General features: G+C 43.3%; 1 protein-coding gene across 2 annotated transcripts in view; it reads left to right on the forward strand.

The window, feature by feature from the left end:
• c8b (complement component 8, beta polypeptide) overlaps positions 1-22139 on the forward strand; it is a 29763-nt gene extending 7624 nt beyond the window's left edge. For both annotated transcript variants that reach the window (XM_077504044.1, XM_077504053.1), the window contains 9 exons: positions 18072-18213; positions 18301-18433; positions 19557-19754; positions 19825-20065; positions 20230-20358; positions 20434-20597; positions 21399-21552; positions 21795-21866; positions 21948-22139. In XM_077504044.1, the coding sequence (XP_077360170.1) occupies positions 18072-18213; positions 18301-18433; positions 19557-19754; positions 19825-20065; positions 20230-20358; positions 20434-20597; positions 21399-21552; positions 21795-21866; positions 21948-22102 (1388 nt within the window). In that variant the 3' untranslated portion in view covers positions 22103-22139. The remainder of the gene's footprint in view (positions 1-18071; positions 18214-18300; positions 18434-19556; positions 19755-19824; positions 20066-20229; positions 20359-20433; positions 20598-21398; positions 21553-21794; positions 21867-21947) is intronic.
• The last annotated feature ends 2046 nt before the right edge of the window (positions 22140-24185 follow it).

The raw sequence follows: 24185 nt of genomic DNA on the forward strand, positions 1-24185 counted from the left end.
TGATACAAAAGCCCAGGTGGTGGAAAGGTTCAATCGGACTTTGAAAACCAGAATGTGGCGTTATTTTACGGCAAAAAATACCCGCAGATAAATAGATGTATTGCAAGACCTTCTAAGGAGCTATAATGGAAGCTTTCATTCCAGTATTAAAATGAAACCGAATGAAGTTAACGCAGAAACGACTCGAAAAGCATTTTTTAATTTATACGGAAACATCCGGGTAGGCGGAAAGATTAAAATGAATTTTAAAAAAGGAGATATTGTAAGGATATCAAAATTAAGAGGGGTTTTCGATAAGAAATATGAACAGAGCTTCACCGATGAATATTTCACAATTACCGAATGTATTCCTCGAGCGCCCCCTGTCTACAAACTAGCAGATTACGACGGCGAGGAAATAGGAGGGTCATTTTATGAGGAAGAATTGCAAAAGGTCGATATTTCTAAAGATCATGCTTTTCATATAGAAAAAATTATAAAAAGACGTAAGGTTAACGGACGGACTCAATATCTAATTCGTTGGAAGGGCTGGCCGGCCAAGTTTGACAGCTGGGTACACGCATCACAGGTGGTGGATATTTAAAATCAACGGAAATATACATCCTAAATCATACGTTAATATGGATCCCATTAACGAAGGAGGGTTCTACGTAACTCTCCCGTCAAATTCAAGCATGGATATGTTTAAGGATAATACAATTGCGCAGTATAGAGTTAATCTAGCGCGTCATTTAGATCTGGTTAAGGGAGAATGGGAGGTGGCTCTAACCGAGATTTCTTACCCACGCAGCTGGGTGAACATCCCTGAAGAACACACGTCGTTTTTCTTAATGAATACAAAGACGTCCTCCCAATACGTTTTAGACATTAAACCCGGCGACTACGATAATCTCGATAAGGTGCGACAGGCGGTAGAGGGCGCTATAAGAAAAAAAATAGGCCCTTTAATTTTATTAAATTTCAACTCCATGAAAAGAACATTTTTCTTCTTCGCGGGGGAAGGCAGCTATAAGATTCGCTTCGTGGGTCCATTAGCTTATATACTCGGTATGAACGATGGGGAATGGTTTACTATTGATTTAGACTGGACTGATGCGCCGCACCCGGCGGATATAAAGGCAGGACAATATTATCTTTATCTATATACGGATGTAATTCGTCACCAGGCGGTTGGTGACGCATCCGCTCCGCTATTGAGAGCAGTCCCTGTTTTAGGTCGTTACGGAGAGATTATTTATAAAAATTTTAACCCCGCTTATTATCATCCAGTTAGTAAAAAGCACATCGAAGATATAGCGATACACATTAAGACGGATCAAAATCAACCCGTTGGTTTCCGGTTTGGGAAGGTCATTTTAACGTTACACTTTAGACCTAGATAGATCATGGTTATTATGACGTCACATCCGGACTCCTACCGCTTCGTACATTATTATGAAAATCAGACCGGAAGCGGTATTCCTGGATTTCAAGGAGCGCCGGTTCAATATGGCCGCGGATTAGGATCTATTTTTGCAAAATTATTTCGTTTCGTAGCTCCCTTAGTCAAAAGAGGTTTGAACGTGGCCAGACCGCACTTACAGTCGGCGGCTAAAAATATAGCCACCGATGTTGCGGGACGTGTTATGGAAAGAATGAGTCAGAAAAGAGACGTTAAACAAGCCCAAGATGGTTCGGGCCTAGTCGTACTGGCGCGACGTCCGGCCTCTAGGCCTGCGGGGCGTCGGGTGAAGACGCAAAAAAAACGTCAGCGCAGTACTAAAAGAAAATCAGTTCGAAAAAGAAAGCGTAGGAGATACAGCGTGGATATTTTCTCTTAAAGAAAAATGGCCCTCTTACATCACAAGTCGCAAGAATGCACCATGTCCGAATTAGATCTATTTTCCCCTCCTATGACGCAACTCTCAATAGAACAGAGTCAATACATTGAGATATTACCCCTCTCGGCGCTCGGCGACCAATCCCCGCCGCTATAGCGCTCGGCCACGCCTCGGCTCTCAATAAGGGGAATGCCCTATATCCGGTTACGAGAGTTAACATAAAAACTTATTCTATCCCTCAAAATTCAAGTTTATGTCACCAAGACAACCTCTTTCTAGGAACTATGCCAAAAAGCGTAGTCCTGGCTCTCGTTAACCATAATGCATTTGTGGGGAGAAGAGATTTAAAGCCCTTTAATTTCGCCCATCACGATATTGAATATTTAGCACTATCGAGAGAAGGCACTCAAATCCCAAATAAACCTTTTCAACCACTTTTTACTACGGGGAATTCTGTTCGGGAGTTTCATAATTTATTTGAAGCTACCGGGAGGTATCTGAAAGATTTGCCCCTGTTTTTAGACTTGCAGGACTTCCAAAATGGCTACGCGCTTTTTGCTTTTAATCTAAGCCCCACCTCCGATACCGAGGCGTTGTCACCTGTTTCAAACGGCGTTGTAAGACTAGATATGAGATTTAGAAATCCTCTCCCCCACACCGCAACCCTTATCGTTTATGCTGCTTATGACAGCATTATAGAAATTAATTCAAAAAGAGAAGTTTTGATCGACTATTATTAAAAGATGAACGGCCGTGATTTGGAGCGTCTAATGAGACAAATTCAGGGGGAAAGATTCCAAGGCGTCTTCGCTGAAGATGAGTTGACTGACATATTAGCGCCCCCTATCCCCTCCTACTATATCGTCAATACACACCCTCGCCACCTTCCGGGGGAGCATTGGCTGGCGTTGACGTTAGAGGACGACGGGAAGGCTACGTTTTTCGATTCTTTCGGATTCCCACCTGATTTTTATTATTATCCTAAGAGTATAAACTGCTTCTTAAAAAAACATTCCACCACGAACGACAATTACAACACGAATTCTCGACGGTATGCGGTCAGCACTGTGTTTATTATTTATCAGCCCGAGGATGCGGTGAATCTTACCGTGAGGTTTTAACCCGTTATTACGACGATGTAGTTAAGAATGATGTTATGGTAGCAACATTCGTGGAAAAACGAAGGATGTACCCCAAGACGATGTGTGGAGGACAAATCTCATGTTGTTTGGATATATTAAAAAAAAAATGCCAATGTTCATGATGTCTTTTTCAAATATTTTATTCAATAAAATTCACATAAAAAAGATACAGAGATGTGAGCGTGTGTTTATTCTTCTTCTCTTGACGTTAGGGGGAAAAATTAATAATCCTCCCATTTAATGATTTTCTGCTTCCTCTTTCGCTTCTTTTTACCGCCGGATATTACGTCATCGTCACTTTGCTTAGAAATAGAATCGTTTTTTTAACAGTCTTAGCCGTTCTCTAGTATAGGGATTAGAAACTATAGTCTCTGGTATGTTAAGTTCTGACAATAGGTGTAAGAATTCCGTCCACCCCAACGGCCCTCGCTCGTTGATCTTCTTTCCGTTTACCATGAGATGTTTGAGTAAATCGGTCATATGGGACCCTCTAACGGCTCTACCGTTAAAGATAAACTCTCCCCGTTGGTTCCATACCTTTTCTTCACCAGACGATATTTTACTTAAAACATATTCGGCGTTTTTACGATGACGTAACGGAATAGTTTGTAATATATCACCCCTTACATCCGCATCCATCTTGACACCCCCCTCCTCATCTACCCCCACGTCCGTCTTCTTTTGCGTCCCTCCTTCCCGTTCAAAAGCTTCGCGTTGATTAGGGAGAGTCAAAGTGACCGGAACCAACTCACGATCTCTTTGTTTAAGCAGTCCTAAATACCGTTGCACTAGAGTTTGATATCTCCTTAGCTTTTCATATTGATTTATAGAACGATCTTCTAATAACTCCCTCATCCTGATGTCCAAATCATTCTCAGCTGTTTCACGGATATTGGGGGTGGGTTTGCTTAGACGTTCCAGTTGGTGCGGGGAAACTAAAAACATTTTCTGAGCTGTTTCCAGACTCATGTTTTATTTGTTTACTAGACCGGTAACGAGGCTGCCTAGGACAGGTGCAAAAGCGGCCAGTAGAGGGAGTATGAAGCCTCCTTTTTGAACTAAAGTCACACGCTTCTTTTTAAGAAGTTTTTTTTTATCGGCTAATATCCGAATAAACTTCTTTCTCCTCTTCAGCTTCTTATATTGAGACGGGTTTAGAGGTATATGCCCTTTTAAGAGATTTAAAGCAATCTCACAGAGCGCTTTCACTAGGTCGTTGGGGGCTTGTTTGAGAATTTGTTTACGTTTGCGAGGGAGGGCACGAAACAATAATTTAAGAAGCGGGGCGTTTTTTTTTTAAAGTTTTGACATCTTACGAGCTTTTGGGTAAATATACTGCAGGCCACTCCCCGTGTAACACACCGGTTCTCAATCTAAATTGATCTGGAGACGCCGGCGTAAGATCTACCAATAAACACCCGTGAGCGTTTTTCGTGGCGTCCTCATAACATTCCAAAAAGTACTTTTTGCGTGTGGGGTAGATTTGATTAGCCAAAACACTCGCCTGTAATTTATCGCGAGGGTTTTTAAACAGTATAATGTAATTACTGTTTAAACTGATTGTTCTGCTATACTTCCCCTGATGGAAAATGTTTTGAGTGAGTAACATGACGCTCATTTTCCGGTGGTGTCTGTATTGGGTAAAGATGTTTACCACTTCCGGGTGATCACTCGCCTCGAAGATGACGTCATCCAAGATGATCAGGTGCGAAAGATGGGCTGGAAAGAGAGATTCGTCCTCAAAGCATTCCGGGAGACCTTTTACAAACTTTATCTTTTTATTCAGTTTTTTTTCAAGTTCACCATACATTTCCTGGTAAGAATTATAAATCCAAACGATATTCTCAGGAGATGATTTCATAACATGCTCACAATTTTCCAAAACACTTTTCACAAAAAAAGTTTTCCCGCACCCGCTAGGGCCTGCAATCAAACATGAAAAAGGGATTTCTAATCTAGTATCGAAATCAATGTGGTTCGGATTCATATTTTATTTATTTTTTTATTATTATTATTATTAATTTTATTTATTTTTTTTTATTTTTTTTATTTTTTTTCACACCACAAACACAGTCACAAACAAAAACACAAGCTCATCAAAAACCAAATGGAACGCTACGACCGCCTGGAAGCAACCGACGCTTGTCGTAAACCACCTTAAACTTTTTCATAAATGAAGTGTTTTTCAAATGAAACCCCTTCTTATTTCGGACAATGTGGAATTGAGGGGTTTGAATCATCCCTGGCCGCGCCCCCAAACTGTCGACGTATCCATCAACCAGCTCCTTGACGCTGTCAAAATTGATGATTTGACAGGTGTCATGCGTCTGCGTGATGCCTTTCGCCTTCATCACCAATTTCCCCTTGCTTCTGGTCTGATAAGCGTAGCTTTTCGGACCTGCGGAGACAAATTCTTGGATGGTGTCATTATCTAGTTCATCTGTGAGATCACCTAATAGATCGCCTAATGGGAGAGTGCTTTCCCCCTGTTTTACACTATAGATCAAACTGTCTGTGTCTGTATACAACACTCTAGTCTGCAGTTGTTCCAAATACCCATACATTATTAAACGCGCGTAGGCGGTCGTCAGGCAAGCGATAAAGATGTTAGACGTCGGTGAGGAGGGTGTTTGAGCGCGTTCGCTGTATTTGTACTGTACCAGAGAAACATCGCTAAGGAAGTGAAAAAATTTCACCTCGTACATCCCTGAGAACAGCAGGTTGAAAAAACGATCCGGATTTTTTACAATTTCTGTTTGATTTAAATTTTCACGCTGTCCGAGTTTGCCCCATGTCGAATTCATGCATAGCTTTGAAACCTGTCTTTTAGCCGGGTTTGGCGCTATCTTACAGGCGTCGAGTTGTATACCCTGGTGCTTCAAGTAGTCGGAGATGTATTTCTCTCTCCCAGCGTCATCTGCGACGTGTGAGGGGTACCCCGAAGATTCCTGCTTTCCTTTGAGAAAGGTATTCATGTATTCTTTGAAAACATCATTACTCGAGTCATTAAAATGCCACACTTCATCAACTTGTGCGACGGTGTAGCCTAGATCTAGAGCTTTGATGAACTCGGGCGTCGTCCATACACCCGCCAACTCTCTTTCTTTATCATCATGAGTACATGCGCTATCTTGGTTATTAAGTTCTGCGCATGTTTTGCAAAGCGTAAACACAAGTTTACCTCTAGCTGTTTTATGAGGAAGTACAGGAAAATATAACCTTCTCGGTGGTAGGACTGCGGCTTTGATGAAACCAAAATACTTTCTGAGGTCACCAAAGTCTCTGTGAATGATAACGGGGTGCCCCAGAGGGTATTGACAGGTGCTGTTGACAAAAGGATACAGAGATGTGACATTGACGTACAATACACGTTCATCAGGGGCAGCTGTGTACCGTAAAACAAAAGCATTTGTTCTACCTCCGAAAAGAGCGTTACGAGGGTTGAGAGGTTCAGGGAATTTTGATTCGCGCAGAAACTCTCTCACTCTCGGATCAGTCTGTTTCATTCGCTGCCAGACATGTTCTCTCATGACAAAAAGTTTAACGCCATGATTAAGAGTTAGCTCACGCAATCTCTTTTCAGTAGCGTCAAATTTTTCTTGGAAAGGTCTTTTAGTCATAGGACAAATTTGGTTTGGGTCGAAACATTCGATACATCCGTGATAAAAACATCCCAGATATTCGAATACCCATTGTTCGCTGTTTACATTCGCATACCGATCTACAAAATATCGACCGATCTTCTTCTCACCTCTATTGAGCGCGTGTGTGATATCAATATTTTGACTGTGCATTATCCACATCAAGTATTGAATGGAGTCGTGAGAGAATGCTTTGAACTGTCGTCTATAATTATCGGTCGGGGTAATTGCTAGCGTGTTGGGAATTAAGAATTTACTGCGAAAAACTTTCATGCACGCTGATGCGATCGTCACGGCTTTAAACGGGTCTAATCCTGTGCTGTTTAAAAATTCCTCCCTGAATTTCTCACACCCTGTCGCTAAAATGTTAACGTCGTTTTTACAATACATCAACGCCTGCTCTGTAAAATTAAAGGTCCCGCCGCGCACTTTTTCATACCAATTAAAAAATTCAGTGCGCTGCGAGGACGTCATGCGTTCCACACCATAAAATTTAGATTCGGGGTATGGACCTATATAGTCCAGATTTTTAAACGAGCTAAATGCGTGTGGAAAATAACCCTTTACATGATCATCGAAACCTAACGATTTCGGGAATTTACTCAGAGCCATTGTAAGAAAAGATATCGAATCGATATATCTCATATTATAGTCGGTATCTGTGAAACAGATGATTTTGCTGCCCTGCATAATAATTTCGGGTTTAACCCCCATGCAGATCATCTTGTTAATTAAGATGTATGAATCAAAGGCTCGTGCATTATGGGCTATGAAGGTTGCACCTTTAAATCGTGGATTTCTGAAGTATTCGATGAATTGTTGCACACAATCACGCCCTAACCATTCTTTTTCAAGGTCGTTTAATTTTGCGCATACCAGATATGCTTTATGGTTACCGTCCGCCTCCACGTAAGTTTCAAAATCATAGTAGATTATTTGTTTACATACCTGTTCATTTTTTAGGGGTTGCATGTAACAACGATGAGGATTAAACATCGTGTCATCCCCTTGCGGCAGCACCTGTTTACACATAACACATCGGGGTTGTACGCACGCATGTTTTGTTTTGTAGTACAAAAGACCGCATTTGCGAAATTTTTTCCAGAGGTCACAATTACTCTCGTTCCCCCGATCGCTTTCTTTATGTTTAGCATAGCATTCATCGTTTAGACACAATCTGTTACAATCGTGGCAAATAACGATTTTTCGCTGTTGTTGTTTACATAAGGGGTTAAGACAGCGTCCCTCACAATTATGAAGTCGCCAGTCTGAATGCCCCTTGTAGCAGTGTCGGCAGAAGTAACCCTGGCCGACAAAACGTTCGACCCTTTTTATACCATAATAATGTTCGTTCAGCAATAACAAAAACAGAGTATCCTCTGATTTGGGATATTGCGTTTCAAAAAAAGACAAGGGCCTACAATCATTGTTTCTGTATAGAATTACGATTTTTCGTTTGATGTAGGTCTCGAATCTATGCACGTCTCTCAGACTGACGGGTGTTTGACAGCTTAGCCCTACGCATTTTTGTAGATGCTCTGCTCTCTGCATTGCCTGAGCCGCCGTTAACGACCCGTCTAGCAAGTAGGCTAATGCTAGTGCAAAACATAGCTTGTTATTTTCATTGTAGGTCATATACAAACAATTTCGTTTCTTTCTCAAAATTTCTTCGTTTGTAGTTAACTGTAGCTTGCGCCTGGCACCCCCTCCTCCACGTATATCTGGGACAACTTGTACTACCATTTGAATCTCATCGCTAGCTAAAATCTCTATGTTAGATTGAGCTATATGTTCCAATAAATTATTAACCTCTTCGGTTAAAATATTTGGATCGTCGGTAAGACGTAGATAACAGTTAGCACTCCTATCACCGCTAATTAATTCTACTTGTACGATATCACCAGGACGTGTTGATCTAGTTACCTCGTCAATTAGCTCGTTTACATTATCTCCTATATTTGTATAAAAAGTCGCAAAATCGAGGGGCTCGTCGGACTCACGTGTATAAATACGTTTACGGAATTCGGTATTATTAAAAACGGGTCTCCTCGTTCTAATAATACCTCCCGCACCCTCCTGTACATCTGCATCTATTGCCTGATTATCGCCTATGCATAGCGTAGGTGGTTGCTGTTGTTGTGTTTCATTTGAAAGTGGCAAATCATGTATATGCTGTTGTGTTTCATTTGAATGTGGCACAGTTGGTTGTAGAAAAACACCTATGTGTTGTTGTTGTGTTTCATCTGTGTGTGCCACCTGCTGGTTGGATTGAGCCGGTTCGTTTATGTAATGCGCAGCAGGCTGTATTTCATTTGAATGCGGCAAATCATGTATATGCTGTTGTGTTTCATTTGGTGGTTGTAGAAAAACACCTATGTGTTGTTGTTGTTGTGTTTCATCTAAGTGTGCCACCTGCTGGTTGGATTGAGCCGGTTCGCTTATGTAATGCGCATCAGGCTGTATTTCATTTGAATGTGGCAAATCATGTATATGCTGTTGTGTTTCATTTGGTGGTTGTAGAAAAACACCTATGTGTTGTTGCTGTTGTGTTTCGTCTGTATGTGCCACCTGCTGGTTGGATTGAGCCGGTTCGCTTATGTAATGCGCAGCAGCAGGATGTATTTCATTTGAATCGTCTAATCCCAATCCATCACCAAATGCCAAAACGGTTGGGAGCGATATTTCATTAGATATACTAGCTACATCGTTATCTGAAATAACATGTGCCTGTACTTCTTGATTTTCACCTCCGTTTGAATTTGCTCGGTTAAGTCTTGCTAGCGCCGCATCGAGAGGGCTGAAGAAGTCTTCGAAATCATCAATTTGTCTTATAGACGCAAACGGATCATTTATCTGATTTACAATTTCTTCCAATTCAGTCGGTATATTACACGTCTCAGGCAAGTGATAGCCTTCCATTGTAAGGTTTTAAAATAAAAAACATCAAACTACGAATTATTGATAATAGATTGTAAAATACGCATAGTCGTTTCTAAACACGCAATCCGCTTAACCGCTTCTATGTGCTCGCGAACACAATCTTCCTCATGAAACCTGCATCCTGTTCGGCAGCTCCGTCCGGTTGGATTCGGTCGCCGTCTCCTTCTTCTTCCTCGCGCCGATGTGTCAGCGTCGGATTCACCGGCCACGCTCGGGATGTACCGCGGGGCTTCCACCGTCGAGTCAACGGCTTGTCCGGCGTCCTCGGCGGAGACCCCTTCACTATCTGTATAATCGTATATTCATTTTATCAATATAAATAGATTACTTTTACCTTAAAAACTTTAAAAAAGTAAAACAAAACAATCTGATCGTTAAGCATTATGGGTATTGTAGTATTTCAAAACATCACCCGTCGCGCCGTACCATATTTCTACGTTAACAATAAACGAAGGCGCTTTATCTTATTATATAATTCTCTTTAATAATAAATATCAACCGCTTACCGCTCGTTGTCACGTATCTGCTAATATTTATCCTGGCTCGGCCAGAAACGAGGGAAATAGGAACGGCCTTCTGCACGTTGAAGTTTCCTTCCCCTCCGGAGACAGCTCTCGTTTCTTCTTCGTCTCTTCCGCCCGCGACCGGCCGTGAGTCCTCGTCAGCCAAAACAGTGACCTCTGCCGTTGGATTTCTCCAGAGTATAGGAAACGATTCTAGCTGTTTCGGGAGTGCTGAAATTTCTGTAGCTCTTATAGAATCTAGAAATAAAAACAAAATATACGTTAAAATTAAATATACTACTAATGTTTTAGACTAAACGTAGATTCTTACCATAATCCTCCTTTGTAAAATCCTCATCGCTAAAGTTGAATTGCTGAGGACCTTGGAAAACATTTTCCTATATTAAAATTAAGAAGAATATTACGGATAATTAAAATTTAGTAAACTCACGAGCATCATAAACTTCCGCGGTCGTTGTAACAGTATCTGCAAAATACGAAATATAATAGAAATATAGTTTTATATCATCTATACAATTAAAACAATAATAATAATAATAATAATAATAAAAAGATCATTACCTTTCACCATCTTGAACGCCGTTTTTTTTTTTTCAGAGACCCAAAAGACAAACTTCTTAGTAAATCCAAGGTGGGGTGAACTGATGACGTATTATACCGAAAACGTGGATTTTATGGAAGGGGCTTTGAGTAGCTCCTCCCAGCGTCCCTCCCTTGACCATATACAGTAACATCCTTTGACCTTTAGATGGCGCCGTTTACCGCAGCGTGAGGGAGTCACACCTCTCCGCCATCCTCAGTTTAGCTCATAGTCACACACAAGTTTTTAGTATATGTAAAAGGGAGGCTGTGGTTCTGAAATGGGTTAAATAGCCGTCCTATACGCACGAATAATCTATTTTTCGTCTGTATTTCCCTCTCCATCTCTTCAAATCCTTCGGTTTGAAACAGACGCCCCTTTTATTTTTTTATTTTATTTTTAAAAAAAAGAAAAAACCCATCGAAGGTGACGTAACTTCATATCCTAAAACACCGGTAAGTTTCTTTTATTTATTTATTTTAAAAAACAAGAAGCAAATAGATTACATTTTTTAATATTCACAACAATTTGAATAAGGGATAGAAGCGTCGGCGGTGGGGGCTTCCTGCCGCCCAACATGGTGCGAAGTTTGGCCGTGGTGATAAGGGGGGTCGCCGCTTCCCACGAGACCCCCCGGTTGGTACCCTGTTCTACTTCAAAGGGGTATGGGGGAGCTTTATCAGTATTCGTGTGAAAAATTTCATGAATACAGGGGGCGCGCTTCCTCCGCGATTTCAAAGCTGTGTTAGGATCCTTCCTGCAAGATGAAAAAAAAGTTTTTTAACAAGTGGATGTCGATTTAATGTTATCAGATGGTAGAACTGTGGGGGGGGGTCTTGCAAAAAAGTGGGGAGAGCGCTTCCTCCCCGACTTCAAAGCTGGTGGTGGTGGTGGTGGTGGGGGGGGGGTCCTTCCTGTCACAATCTTGAATCACCGGAAGCCCATATACAATGGGGAGGGTGATGGGGTGACCGGAAACATATGTTCACAGACGGGGTGGGAGGAGTGGGGGTCCTGAAAACATATGCTTGTTGGGGGTGCAAAATGTCATCAAACGAGGGGGTGGGAGTAGGGGGACCGGAAGACATATGTTTGTTGGGGGTGCAGAATGTCATCAATCAATTTTGACATTTGCTGTCCTCGGCTTCTGATTGGCTAGGGTTGTGAGGGGAAGGGAGGGGGGACCGGAAAACATATGTTTGTTGAGGGGGTGCAAAATGTCATCAATCAATTTTGACAGGAGCTGTCCTCGGCTTCTGATTGGCTAGGGCGATGAGGGGGGTGGGGAGTGGGGGGTGCAGGATGTCATCAATCAATTTTGACAGGAGCTGTCCTCGGCTTCTGATTGGTTAAGAAGGCGGAAGTGGGCGGGGCTTAATTCAAAATAACGGCTTCTGATTGGCTAAGAAGGCGGAAGGGGGCGGGGCTTAATTCAAAATAACGGGTTCTGAATGGTTTTATGGCGGGCCATAAATCAGCTTTTGACATTTGCCGTCCTTTAGTAATATATATTGACAGGTGATACTTGTTAGGATGGGGGGGCGCAGAGAGGACCCAAATGCAGGTACGACGAGACAAGTGGGGCTGGTGCAAGTAGCTTTAATGAGCAGAGGTAAGTGGAGCAGGCAAGCGGGCCAACTTGATGAGGAGAGTGCCCGCAGAGTGAAGAACGGCCAGGAGCAGAGAGACAGGTGGTGAGCGGGTGAACAGGCCGGTAGGCAGGCAGGCAAGCAAGGCGGGAGCCGGTGGAGATGACCTGGACAGGTGGGACACAAATAGTTAAGGAGCAAGCCAAACAAGTGAGTAAGTCAACTGGACACTACTGACTGGTGTACTACTCAAGACGTTCTGGTGCCGAGATGTGGTCCGGGGCTGGTTTAAGTAGGCTGGCAAGGTAATCATCCCCACCTGGCTGCTGCTCCAGCTGCTTCTCGTCCACCTAATTAGCTGCCTTATCACACACACCTACACCCACACCTACACCCACAGCCACACACACACCCACACACCCACACACACACACACGGAGGAGGGGAACAGGGCTCATGGAGCCGGAACCCTGACAGTACCCCCCCCTTACGGGCACCACCCGGCGCACGCCGACGGTTGAAGTCCGCGATGAGGGACTTGTCCAGGATCCAACTACCAGGGATCCAGCTCCGTTCCTCCGGGCCGTATCCAGCCCAATCCACCAGGTACTGGTATCCACGCCCCTGGCGACGGACATCCAGCAGGCGGCGGACCTTGTAGTCAGGACCGCCCTCCACTACCTGTGGGGGCGGGAGCGCAGGAGACTGCGGGGCTCAAGTTTTACTTGCTCAAGTTTCCAGACCCTGGCACAGCGACTCAAGTGGGCTTGAACGGAAGGGACTGCCAGGTCCTTTTCTTGGGCATGAAAGAGGGGAGGTTGATAACCCAAGGAGCAGCGGAAAGGCGACATACCTAAGGAGGTGTTAGGCAGAGCATTGTGTGCGTATTCGACCCAGGGGAGAAAGGTGCTCCAGGTGGACGGGTTGTGGTGAGACATACATCTGAGGGAGGTCTCCAGTTGCTGGTTTGCCCGTTCAGACTGGCCATTGGTTTGGGGGTGGTACCCAGATGAGAGGCTAACTGAAATGCCCAGGGCTGAACAGAAGGATTTCCAGACGAGGGATGTAAACTGAGGACCTCTGTCTGAGACTGTCATGTGGTATGCCGTGGAGACGAAAAACATGCTGAACTAAAAAGGTCTGCAGTCTCTGTGGCTGAGGGGAGCTTGACCAGAGGGACAAAGTGGGCGGCCTTGGAGAATCTGTCAAAAATTGTAAGTATTACAGTATACCCATGGGATGGGGGGAGTCCGGAGACAAAAATCAAGGGCAATGTGGGACCAAGGACGACTGGGGACCGGCAATGGACGGAGGTACCCAGCACTGGGTCTGGTGGAGTTCTTGTTGCGAGCACATACTGGACAGGCTGCGACGTACTCCCGTGTGTCAGCCCCCTTGGTGTGCCACCAGAATCGCTGATGCAGTACTGACAGGGTTCTCCTCACTCCCGGGTGGCATGTGAGGCGAGAGGCATGAGCCCATTTGAGAACCTGCGGGCGGACATGATCTGGGACAAACAGGGTTCTAGGGGACCCACCTCGAGGATCTGGCTGCTCCTTCTGTGCGTTCTTGACTAGGGTCTCTATAGTCAGTTCGACTGATCCCACGAAACAGGCGGGCGGGAGGATAGATTCTTGATCCTCCTTGGTCTCTGTGGTAGTGAACTGGCGTGACAAGGCATCTGGTTTGGTGTTCCTGGAACATAGGACAAAGTGAAATTAAATCGGGAAAAGAAGAGGGACCATCTGGCTTGTCTGGGGTTCAGTCGTTTGGCTGCCTTAAGGTACTCAAGGTTTTTGTGGTCTGTCCATACCACAAAAGGTAGTTCTGCTCCCTCTAGTAGATGCCGCCACTCCTCCAAGGAAAGTTTGACTGCCAGGAGCTCTCGGTCCCCAATACTGTAGTTACGTTCTGTCGGGGATAACTTTCGGGAGAGGAAGGCACACGGATGTATCTTACCATCCTCTGCATGGCGCTGGGACAGTACGGCTCCAACACCTGTCACGGACGCGTCAACCTCCACGATGAATTGGTGTGAGGGATCAGGATGGATGAGGACAGGAGCTGCCGTAAACCGATGTTTGAGGTTGGCAAAGACGGAATCTGCCTCTTGAGACCAACGGAAAGGAATCGAAGTGGAGGTAAGAGCTGTGAGGGGGGCCGCAACATGACTGTAATTCCTAATGAATCGTCTGTAGAAATTGGCAAAGCCTAGGAAACGTTGAAGCTGCTTGCGATTAGTAGGTCGTGGCCATTCTGAGACTGCCGTTAACTTGGCTGGGTCCATACACAGTTCTCCCTTGGAGATTACGTACCCCAGAAAGGTGGTCTTGGAGACATGGAACTCACACTTTTCTGCTTTGACGTAGAGTCTGTTTTCTAGGAGCCTCTGGAGAACTCGCCGGACGTGCTCCTCATGCTCTGACTGGGATCCTGAGAAGATTAAGATGTCATCCAAGTAAACAAACACAAATTTATTGATCATGTCTCTGAGGACATCGTTCAGCAGAGCTTGGAATACTGCAGGGGCGTTTGTTAGTCCAAAGGGCATGCCCAGGTATTCATAGTGTCCGAGGGGGCTGTTGAAGGCAGTCTTCCATTCATCCCCCTCTCTTATCCGGACCAAGTGGTAGGCGTTGCGCAGATCGAGCTTGGTGAAAACACACGCGCCGTGGAGGGGAGTGAATGCAGATTCGATGAGTGGAATAGGGTATTTGTTCCTGACCGTGATCTCGTTAAGTCCCCGGTAATCTATACAGGGTCGTAGTGTCTTATCTTTCTTTCCAACGAAGAAAAAACCAGCACCAACAGGAGAGGACGAGGGGCGGATGATGCCTACAGCCAGAGATTCCGTGATGTACCTCTCCATCGCCTCCCTTTCTGGTCGTGAGATGTTGTAGAGGCGGCTGCTAGGGAGGGTGGAACCCGGCAGCAGGTCAATGGCACAATCGTAAGGCCTGTGAGGTGGCAGGGATGCAGCTCGGTCCTTGGAAAAAACCCGACTGAGGTCGTGATAGCAGCGAGGGACTGTACTGTGATCGGGGGGTTCAGGTACCTTCGTACTCTGGACGGGAACTTGGGCTGAACGCAAACAGCCCTCATGGCAGATCTCGCTCCATGCTGTCAGCTTTGGGATGGTCCAATCAATCTCGGGATTATGTTTCTTGAGCCACGGTAACCCTAATACCAAGGGGGATCGAGGGCAATAAAAAACAAAGAGGCTGTTCTCCTCATAATGGTTACCGGAGAGACAGAGGGACACAGGCGTAGTTTGTTGCGTGACATGACACAATAACTGTCCGTTAAGCGCGGTGGTTCTAAATGGGGTTGACAAGGGCCGTGTCTCTAACCCTAGTTCTTCAACCAAACTGTGGTCAATGAGGTTCTCGTCTGCTCCGCAATCGACTAACGCAGAGACTCTCCTGGACCGGTGTTGGCGCGACAAGGTAGCTGAGAGCACTAAGCGATGTGATGAGGAGCTGTTTGTCAGGCTCACCAGTCTCTCCCCTGTTACTGATGAGCCCCCCCCCTTTTATTGGTTTTAAATGGCAAGACTGAATGGAGTGACCTCCTTGACCGCAATACAAGCACAAATAGTTGCTCAGTCTTCGTGCCCTCTCCTCCTGACGTAATCTGGCGCCCCCTAGCTGCATTGGCTCTGAAGTGTCGGCGGGAAGCGTGGCTAGTTTTGGGGCTATGTTAGGCTGTATAGATTGTACTTGTGGCGGTGAGACAGGGCGAGGGAGTGGTTCCGAACGGCGCTCTCTCTGACGTTCTCTGAGCCGACAGTCAATCCGTATAGCTAACTCAATGAGTCGGTCTAGGTCAGCGGGTTCGTCACGGGAGGCTAATTCGTCTCTTAGGGAGTCGTTAAGGGCGCGAATGAATACTTCCTGGAGTGCCTCATTATTAAAATTGCTCTCGGCTGCAAGCGTACGGAACTCTACTGAAAATTCGGCTACACTACGGGTGCCCTGGCGGAGAGACATTAAGCATTTAGCTGCCTCCTTACCGCACACCGGGTGGTCAAATATCTTCCTCATCTCCTCCGTGAATGCAGGATAGGACACGCACACAGGTGATTGACACTCCCATTCGGTGGAAGCCCAGGCGAGCGCAGCCCCTCGAAGGCAACCTATCAGGTAGGCGAGCTTTGCACGATCAGAGGCATAAGAGTGGGGCTGTTGCTCGAAAACTATAGCGCATTGTACCAAAAAGGCTCGACATGAACCCAGGTCGCCGAAATAAGGAGCCGGGGCGGGGACAAAGGGTTCCCGAGCTACCTGTGCCTGTATGGGTGGAGCGTGAGCGGGCGGCTGTGGGGGCGGCGAGGGGAATTGTCCGTGGGTCTGCAACATTGCCAACTGGTCTTGGACGGAAGATAATGCTTGGGAGAATTCCTTTACCTTTCCGAGGAGAACATGAAGGGCTTGGTCGTGTTGTTCGAGGAGTAGTCCCTGAGCGGCTTGGTTGCGTTGGGCGGGGTCAGTACCTGCGGGGTCCATGTTTTGGCCAGAACGTAATGTTAGGATGGGGGGACGCAGAGAGGACCCAAATGCAGGTACGACAAGACAAGTAGGGCTGGTGCAAGTAGCTTTAATGAGCAGAGGTGAGTGGAGCAGGCAAGCGGGCCAATTTGATCAGGAGAGTGCCCGCAGGGTGGAGAACGGCCAGGAGCAGAGAGACAGGTGGTGAGCGGGTGAACAGGCCGGTAGGCAGGCAGGCAGGATGGCAGGCAGGATGGCAGACGAGATGGCAGGCGAGCAAGCAAGACGGGAGCCGGTGGAGATGACCTGGACAGGTGGGACACAAATTAAAGGAGCAAGCCAAACAAGTGAGTAAGTCAACTGGACACTACTGACTGGTGTACTACTCAAGACGTTCTGGCGCCGAGATGTGGTCCGGGGCTGGTTTAAGTAGGCTGGCAAGGTAATCATCCCCACCTGGCTGCTGCTCCAGCTGCTTCTCGTCCACCTAATTAGCTGCCTTATCACACATACACACACACACAGAGGGAGGAGGGGAACAGGGTTCATGGAGCCGGAACCCTGACAGTACTAGGTGGAATATGAAAGGTTGGGTGAAACCATTCTGGTATGGGGGGGATGCTGGGTTTTTAGGTCACTGAAATTCAATTGCCTACTGAATATTAAATTAATTTAAGAAATATTTACATATACTTTTTAAATATATTTTAAAATTTCATACCCCCTGGAGTGCCTTCACATACCCCCAGGGGTATTGGTACCCCCATTTGAGAACCACTGGGCTACAGGTTATTAAGTCTGCCTCACAGTGGATGTCCAACATTTGAATATTGGGTTGGCCATCCTGGATCGAGTTTGTATTATCTGCAAAAAAAGATTGTTAGTTTCAATGAAGATCTAAAAGTGTCCATAGGTGTGATTGTGAGATTGATGAAAATTTATGTTTTGTGTGTGTGTGTTGTCATGTGCCCTGAAATGAGCAGGCGACCAGTCCAGGGTGTACACTGCCTTCCATACAAAGTCAGCTAGAATAGGCCCAAACAAGGAGACGTAGTATGAAAAAAGGGACGCTGGGAAAACATGACACAACCAAATCTAATCAAAACAAAATCAACAAAAAACATATCATGACATGCAGTGTCTCCTCAGCTAAAAAGTTGAAAGTCCGTGTTCATGTCCTGTTGTAATATAAAGTAGACTACGTACAGTACTAGTGTAGACCTACATGGTCTGATGGTATGTACGGTATGCCGCAAGGGGTTGTTTCTGGACAATCAGATAAAAAGAAATGGTATGTTGTAGTAATACCGAAACCCTTACTCAATGCCGCAGCATGCTCTCCCTGCAGGCCGCTGTATTCCAAGAACGCTGCAGTGTAACGGGGAGGATGACTGTGATGACATGTCAGACGAAGCAGGATGTGCGATGAGTCAGAAGCCCTGCAGATTTGAGGCTGAGGAGTACTGGGGCATTGAGAACCTTGCCAAAGGGTCAGTACTCATTTCCAAGTATCGTATTTGGCAGACATAAAAAATCTAGGTCAATGTTTTTTTTTTGGTTTTCTTTTTTCTCTTTAGAATCAACATCTTGAATAGCAACCTGGAGGGAGTTATTCTTGATAACAGATACTATGCTGGCAGTTGTTTGCCTCACTACATCCAAGATGTTCGATTCAGGAAGCCTTACAACTTGCAGCAGTACACTATGCAGGTACATCAAACATTCAAATCAAGGGTCTTTACGCTAGTTATCAATTAGCTTGTTAACACATTTCTAGGCTGCCAAAGCGTTTGCATTCATTTGAATCATACCTGTTCTTTCATCAACTAATTACTTGATTAAACAACAATAATATGAATGTTGAATGGAATAAACACAGTGCAAGGGGTGTGACCTGCAGCCTTGCAATAATAATGAACGATGACATGTAAGAAATTTAACTGGTAAGTGTACCTGAATTTGCACGGTGTTTGGTTTCTTACGCTGAATAAAGAAAATTATGCATAGACTGATCTGCAATTTGACAAATTTTCGGATTACATCTCATTAGGCTGTTCAACTTTCAAAACATTTTGTGTTTCTATTCACAGTTAATTTCTTGTCACTTGTAGCTAATGGCTTATTTGCATACATGCTTGACTGTTGCAAACGGTAGTGCCTAATGGTGCCTGCATGATCCGAGATTTGACAAAATAGACCAGTTGAGTGTCATAGATTTAACATGCCAAATAATGAAAAAACATGAATTAATTTATGAACTATTTCTATGCAAACTCTAACCACAAGAATCAATTGTCATTCTTCATTAAAGGCTTTCTTAATATTAGGGATGTTAGATGCCACTTTTTCCAGATCATACCATTACGAGTACTGAACAAGTCGCCAGATACCACTAGTACTTTTGATACAAAAAAAAAGTAAAAAAACAAACAAACAAAAAAACACCAATGACAGACAATTTTAAAGAAAGCACTATATATTCCAATATAGCATTTACTATTAAAATTTAATTAAATTAATAGCAATTTTATATTCTTATAATATCTCATTTCTAATTCCTGATTATAAAACAGCCACAAGATGGGAGCCGATACCACTATCGGCTGCTGTCGCAAATATCGATACCTTGAAATAAGGCTGGGTATTGGGCCGATACTGATACCTGGTCTCGGTACTCACCCATTCTTAATGAAAATCTAAGTAGTTAGTGAAACTTGTTTGTAATCTTATAAGCAAACGTTTGACTGGTAAACATTTTTGTCCAACTTCCAAATCTGACCAATTCTGACCAATAATATCAATACAGCACAATAACATGAACATTTCTTCACAGACAAAAGGCTCGTACGATTTCAGTCTGGAGGCTTTTGATTCATACTCTGACTATATGGATTACACCCTGAAGGAGCGGATGACCCAAACCACGGTTTCCTTTGGCTTTGCCATTCCAGGTATTTTTGAATTTGGCTTCAACCACAACAAAGCCAAATACTCCAAGTCGGTCCAGAAGATCCGTCGGGCCTCTGGCAAAGTGAGAGATCTTTCATTACAAAAACACTTCATTATTCTCACAAGTAAATAATAAAAGTCCCAATCATCAGTCTTACAGCTTCATCAGGGCCAAAGCTGTGCTGGAGTTGGCCCAGTACATGCTCAAGTCAGACAACTTGATGCTGAGCACGGAGTTCCTGCAGCGACTTCGCTCTCTGCCTCAGTCCTATGTTTACGGCGAATACAGGCAGATCTACAGAGACTACGGTACACATTACATCACAGAAGCCGCCCTCGGTGGGGACTACGAGCTCACCATCATCCTGGACAAAGAAAAACTTAAGAAGACAGGTATCGGAGGCTAACGGTCACCATAAATGAATTCATGTGACGCTTCATAACTTGGACCAAAGCACCAGCTTTTATGTCATTGCACTAGAATGCTCCATTCATTGCTCAAAATATGGCGAGGGCAAGAAAAGTCAAACTGCCTGATATACTCTTTGTTGCTCTAGATTATTCTTTGACAGACTACAAATCATGCACGCAGTCAGGACTTAAGGTTGGCGCCAGAATAAAAGGTGTTTACGTGTCTGTGGGCTTTCAAGGTGGATCCTGTGATGGGCTCCTCAATGAGATGGGAGGTAAAATTGAATGAAAACACATCCAAGATGTTTTTAGAAAGATACAGTACATTCTATGAAACTGTATTCTTACAGAGGACACTTCAAATGGTAGTATGGTGGAGGATATTGTGGCGGTGGTAAGGGGGGGTACCAGTGAATCCATCACCGCTTTGGTGTCCCAGAAGCTGCCTTCCCCGCAACTGATGAAATTATGGGGCGAGGGAGTGCGCTTCAACCCAGACTTCCTTCGCACAACGGTATAGCGCTATTTACTCACAATTTATTTACAACTCTCTTGCGTACGCTGCCTCTTCTTCTTTGAATAACTTAATACGGGTGATAATGCATAACATGCATGTGGCTCACGTGTTTGCTGAGTTGTGATTGGTCAGTCACTGAGCAACTGTCATTTTCAGTCGACAACAGGTGGTGAAATGGCTGCCCCTGAGATGGATAAAAACAGACGGATTTTGTTGCTGAATTCCACAAACACAATATTAATCAGAATACCGTGTTAAGACTGCTGGGGCTTCTTAGAACCTATTAATGTAAAGCGAATTTTTCGGTTTACAGCTATTTTCGAAGGTACGTTATTGAGCGGACTGGACACAATTTTTCATCCATTGAATCTGCTAAATTGAGTACTTCTGGAATGCAGCTTAACTTGTAGCTATTCTACTTTCTTGTCAGAAATAACAGGAATACATAGATTTTAATTTGAATTCCTGCATTACATTGACTGTGAATCGAATTTTTACTTTGTTAGTTGATTTATTATTATATAGCCTATAATTTTGAATTTTCATTTCCAATTTTGTTAAAGGAAGCATCTGTAGATTGTAGACACTAAATAAACTTGACATATTTAGACAAAAAGTGGCTCATGTTGTGAACAGAATTGGCATAGACACTCAAGGGAAGTTTGATCAGTGCCAAGTTTGGGAGTAAACAGCAAAAGGCGCCAAATGGAAAGTGTTCCAAATGAAAACACAGTCAAGGTTCAGTTAATGAGTCGTTCCAGTTGTCTCTAATTCCAAGAGTCTGCGTTCCCTCATTAGACCCGACCTCTGTATGAGCTGATCACCTCCAGAGACTTTAGCCATGACGTCATCTTGAAGAGAAATCTGAAACGGGCCCTGTTCGAGTACTTGGAACAGGCCAGCTCATGTCGATGTGCGCCCTGCCGGAATAATGGAGTGGCCGTACTGATAGGTACCTGTACCTTCCACTGGTCATCATCTACTGAGCTGTAGCTAACAATTGATGCTGCATTTGGCATGGCACAGGTGACAATTTGTATCCTAATGTGTAGTTTAAGATAATCAAAGCGTTATCTTTGTCAAATCAACTCAGTCATATCCTAACAAATCTACACAAACAGCAAAATTCCCATAGTAGTTTTTTGCTGTGATTTTGGAAAGAATGCTAAAAATACATCTTCTAATTCTCACCAGGCACCAGATGTGACTGTGTGTGTCCTTTTGGCTACAGTGGCAGCGGCTGTGAGGTCACGGACAGACAAAAAGGTGAAACTCATACAACACAAGTAATGTTTCTCTTGGACATGTTGACACAGTGAGACGTGATGTGATGATGTCATCTGACAGATATTGCCATCGACGGCAGCTGGAGCTGCTGGGGTTCGTGGTCCTCCTGCAACGGTAGAACAAAGACGAGGAGTCGCCAGTGTAACAATCCGGCGCCCAGCAATGAAGGCCTGCCATGCAGAGGCTTGCAGCAGGAGTCTACTGAATGCTTTTAAAATCGCCCATTTTGAACAGGTCTATTAAATGTCCATCTGAGAATGTTGTTGAGTGTCTTTTTCCACAATTTATGTCCCTACATTTAGCATTTTAAAATAATATAGGCTACTGTAATAATGACTTTAATAATGTTATCATTTGATGTGTAAATCCTCTAGGGATGGGTGAGTACCGATACCAGGTATCGTATCGGGCCGATACCAGGACACATTTCGTGGTATCGCTATTCACGACTGATATTGATACTGGTATCGGCCCCCGCATTTGTGACCGTTTTTCGGTCAGGAACTAATGGCTGAAATGCTTACTTTTGCATTTATTGACCACCACAAGGGGCTCCGGTAAGAGAGCACATAAGTCTTCAGTTGTACTCAACAATTTAATTAGCTCTGAAGTGCAGACAGATCTTTGTATATTACACATTATATCGTCATTGACTACTGCATTGCTATGAGATGAATGATGAATGGAGAATGTGAAATAGGAAACGGAAATACAGAGCAGCCTTCCAAATTAAAAGCATGGATTTCAAAACAAGATGCAATTAAACATTACATACTAAACAGCTTGAGGAATTCTTAACATGGCAGATATTACTAAATTACTTGAAACACTATTGTATTGAATTGAATTATTTGCACTTCACTGTATTCCTTAAAAGGAAGTTGTAAAACTACATATTTTGATTGGCGCTTTTTTTTTCCTGGCCACTGGAATTATGGTTTCATTGTATTTATCTATATTTTTTAATACATTTTATTGTGTGCTCTATGCAAAATGACTTTTATGAGCAAATTGAAAAATATAATTGCCATTAATTTCAAACAATTTTAAGTAAATTTGCTATAATTGGGATATATAGGTCTTTAAAAAAAAAAAATATATATATATATATATATATATATATATATATATATATATATATATATATATATATATATATATATATATATACACACACACACACACACATTAGGGCTGTCAAAGTGTTAAAGCATTAATAGATTAATTAATCGCAGAAAATTGTCGCATTAATCACGTATTAACGCATATTAATCGCACTATTTTTTTCGACCGCACTTGAGCCTTGAACGTAACCGCGGATGGTTACATTGAAGGCTGCGCAGGTCAGTGATTAGGTCAATGCACGGCATTTCCTACGCCTGTTGTTCCAAAACGGGACTTGAGATAAAACAAAAGTAATTTGCGTTTAATTAATTAATAATTGCCGAATTGCACCCAATTGATATGATGCTGTTACATTTTGAGCAATACACGCATGCATGCAATTGCGTACATGCATTTACTATGTTTGCAAATGACATTCAGATAATAAAATGTGTTAATGTCAAATATTACAGTATTTTGTATTTTTTTTTTATATTACGCGAACACACAAGTAATTTAGCTGATTAATCGTGATTAATCAAAATTAAAAAGTGTGATTAATCAGATTAAAAATTGTAATCGCTTGACAGCACTAACATATATATATATATATATATATATATATATATATATATATATATATATATATATATATATATATATATATATACATATATATATATATATATATATATATATATATATATATATATATATATATATATATATATATATATATATATATATATACATTAGGGCTGTCAAAGTTAAAGCGTTAATAGATTAATTAATCACAGAAAATTGTCGCATTAATCACGTATTAAGGCAGAATAATCGCACTATTTTTTATGACCGCACTTGAGCCTTGAACGTAACTGCGGATGGTTACATTGAAGGCTGCGCAGGTCAGTGATTAGGTCAATGCACGGAATTTCCTACGCCTGTTGTTCCAAGATGAGCGGGGTGACTCCAGTTGGTGTGCTCGGTGGTAAATTTCGCTTTAAAAAAACACCCCGACGGGACTTTAGATAAAACAAAAGTAATTTGTGTTTAATTAATAATTACTGAATTGCACCCAATTGATATGATGCTGTTACGTTTTGAGCAATACACGCATACCTACAATTGCGTACATGCATTTAATCATTGTTTGCAAATGACATTCATATCATAAAATGTGTTGTCAAAATATTA

The sequence above is a fragment of the Festucalex cinctus genome, chromosome 1, assembly GCF_051991245.1.
Source record: "Festucalex cinctus isolate MCC-2025b chromosome 1, RoL_Fcin_1.0, whole genome shotgun sequence".
Lineage (NCBI taxonomy): Eukaryota > Metazoa > Chordata > Actinopteri > Syngnathiformes > Syngnathidae > Festucalex > Festucalex cinctus.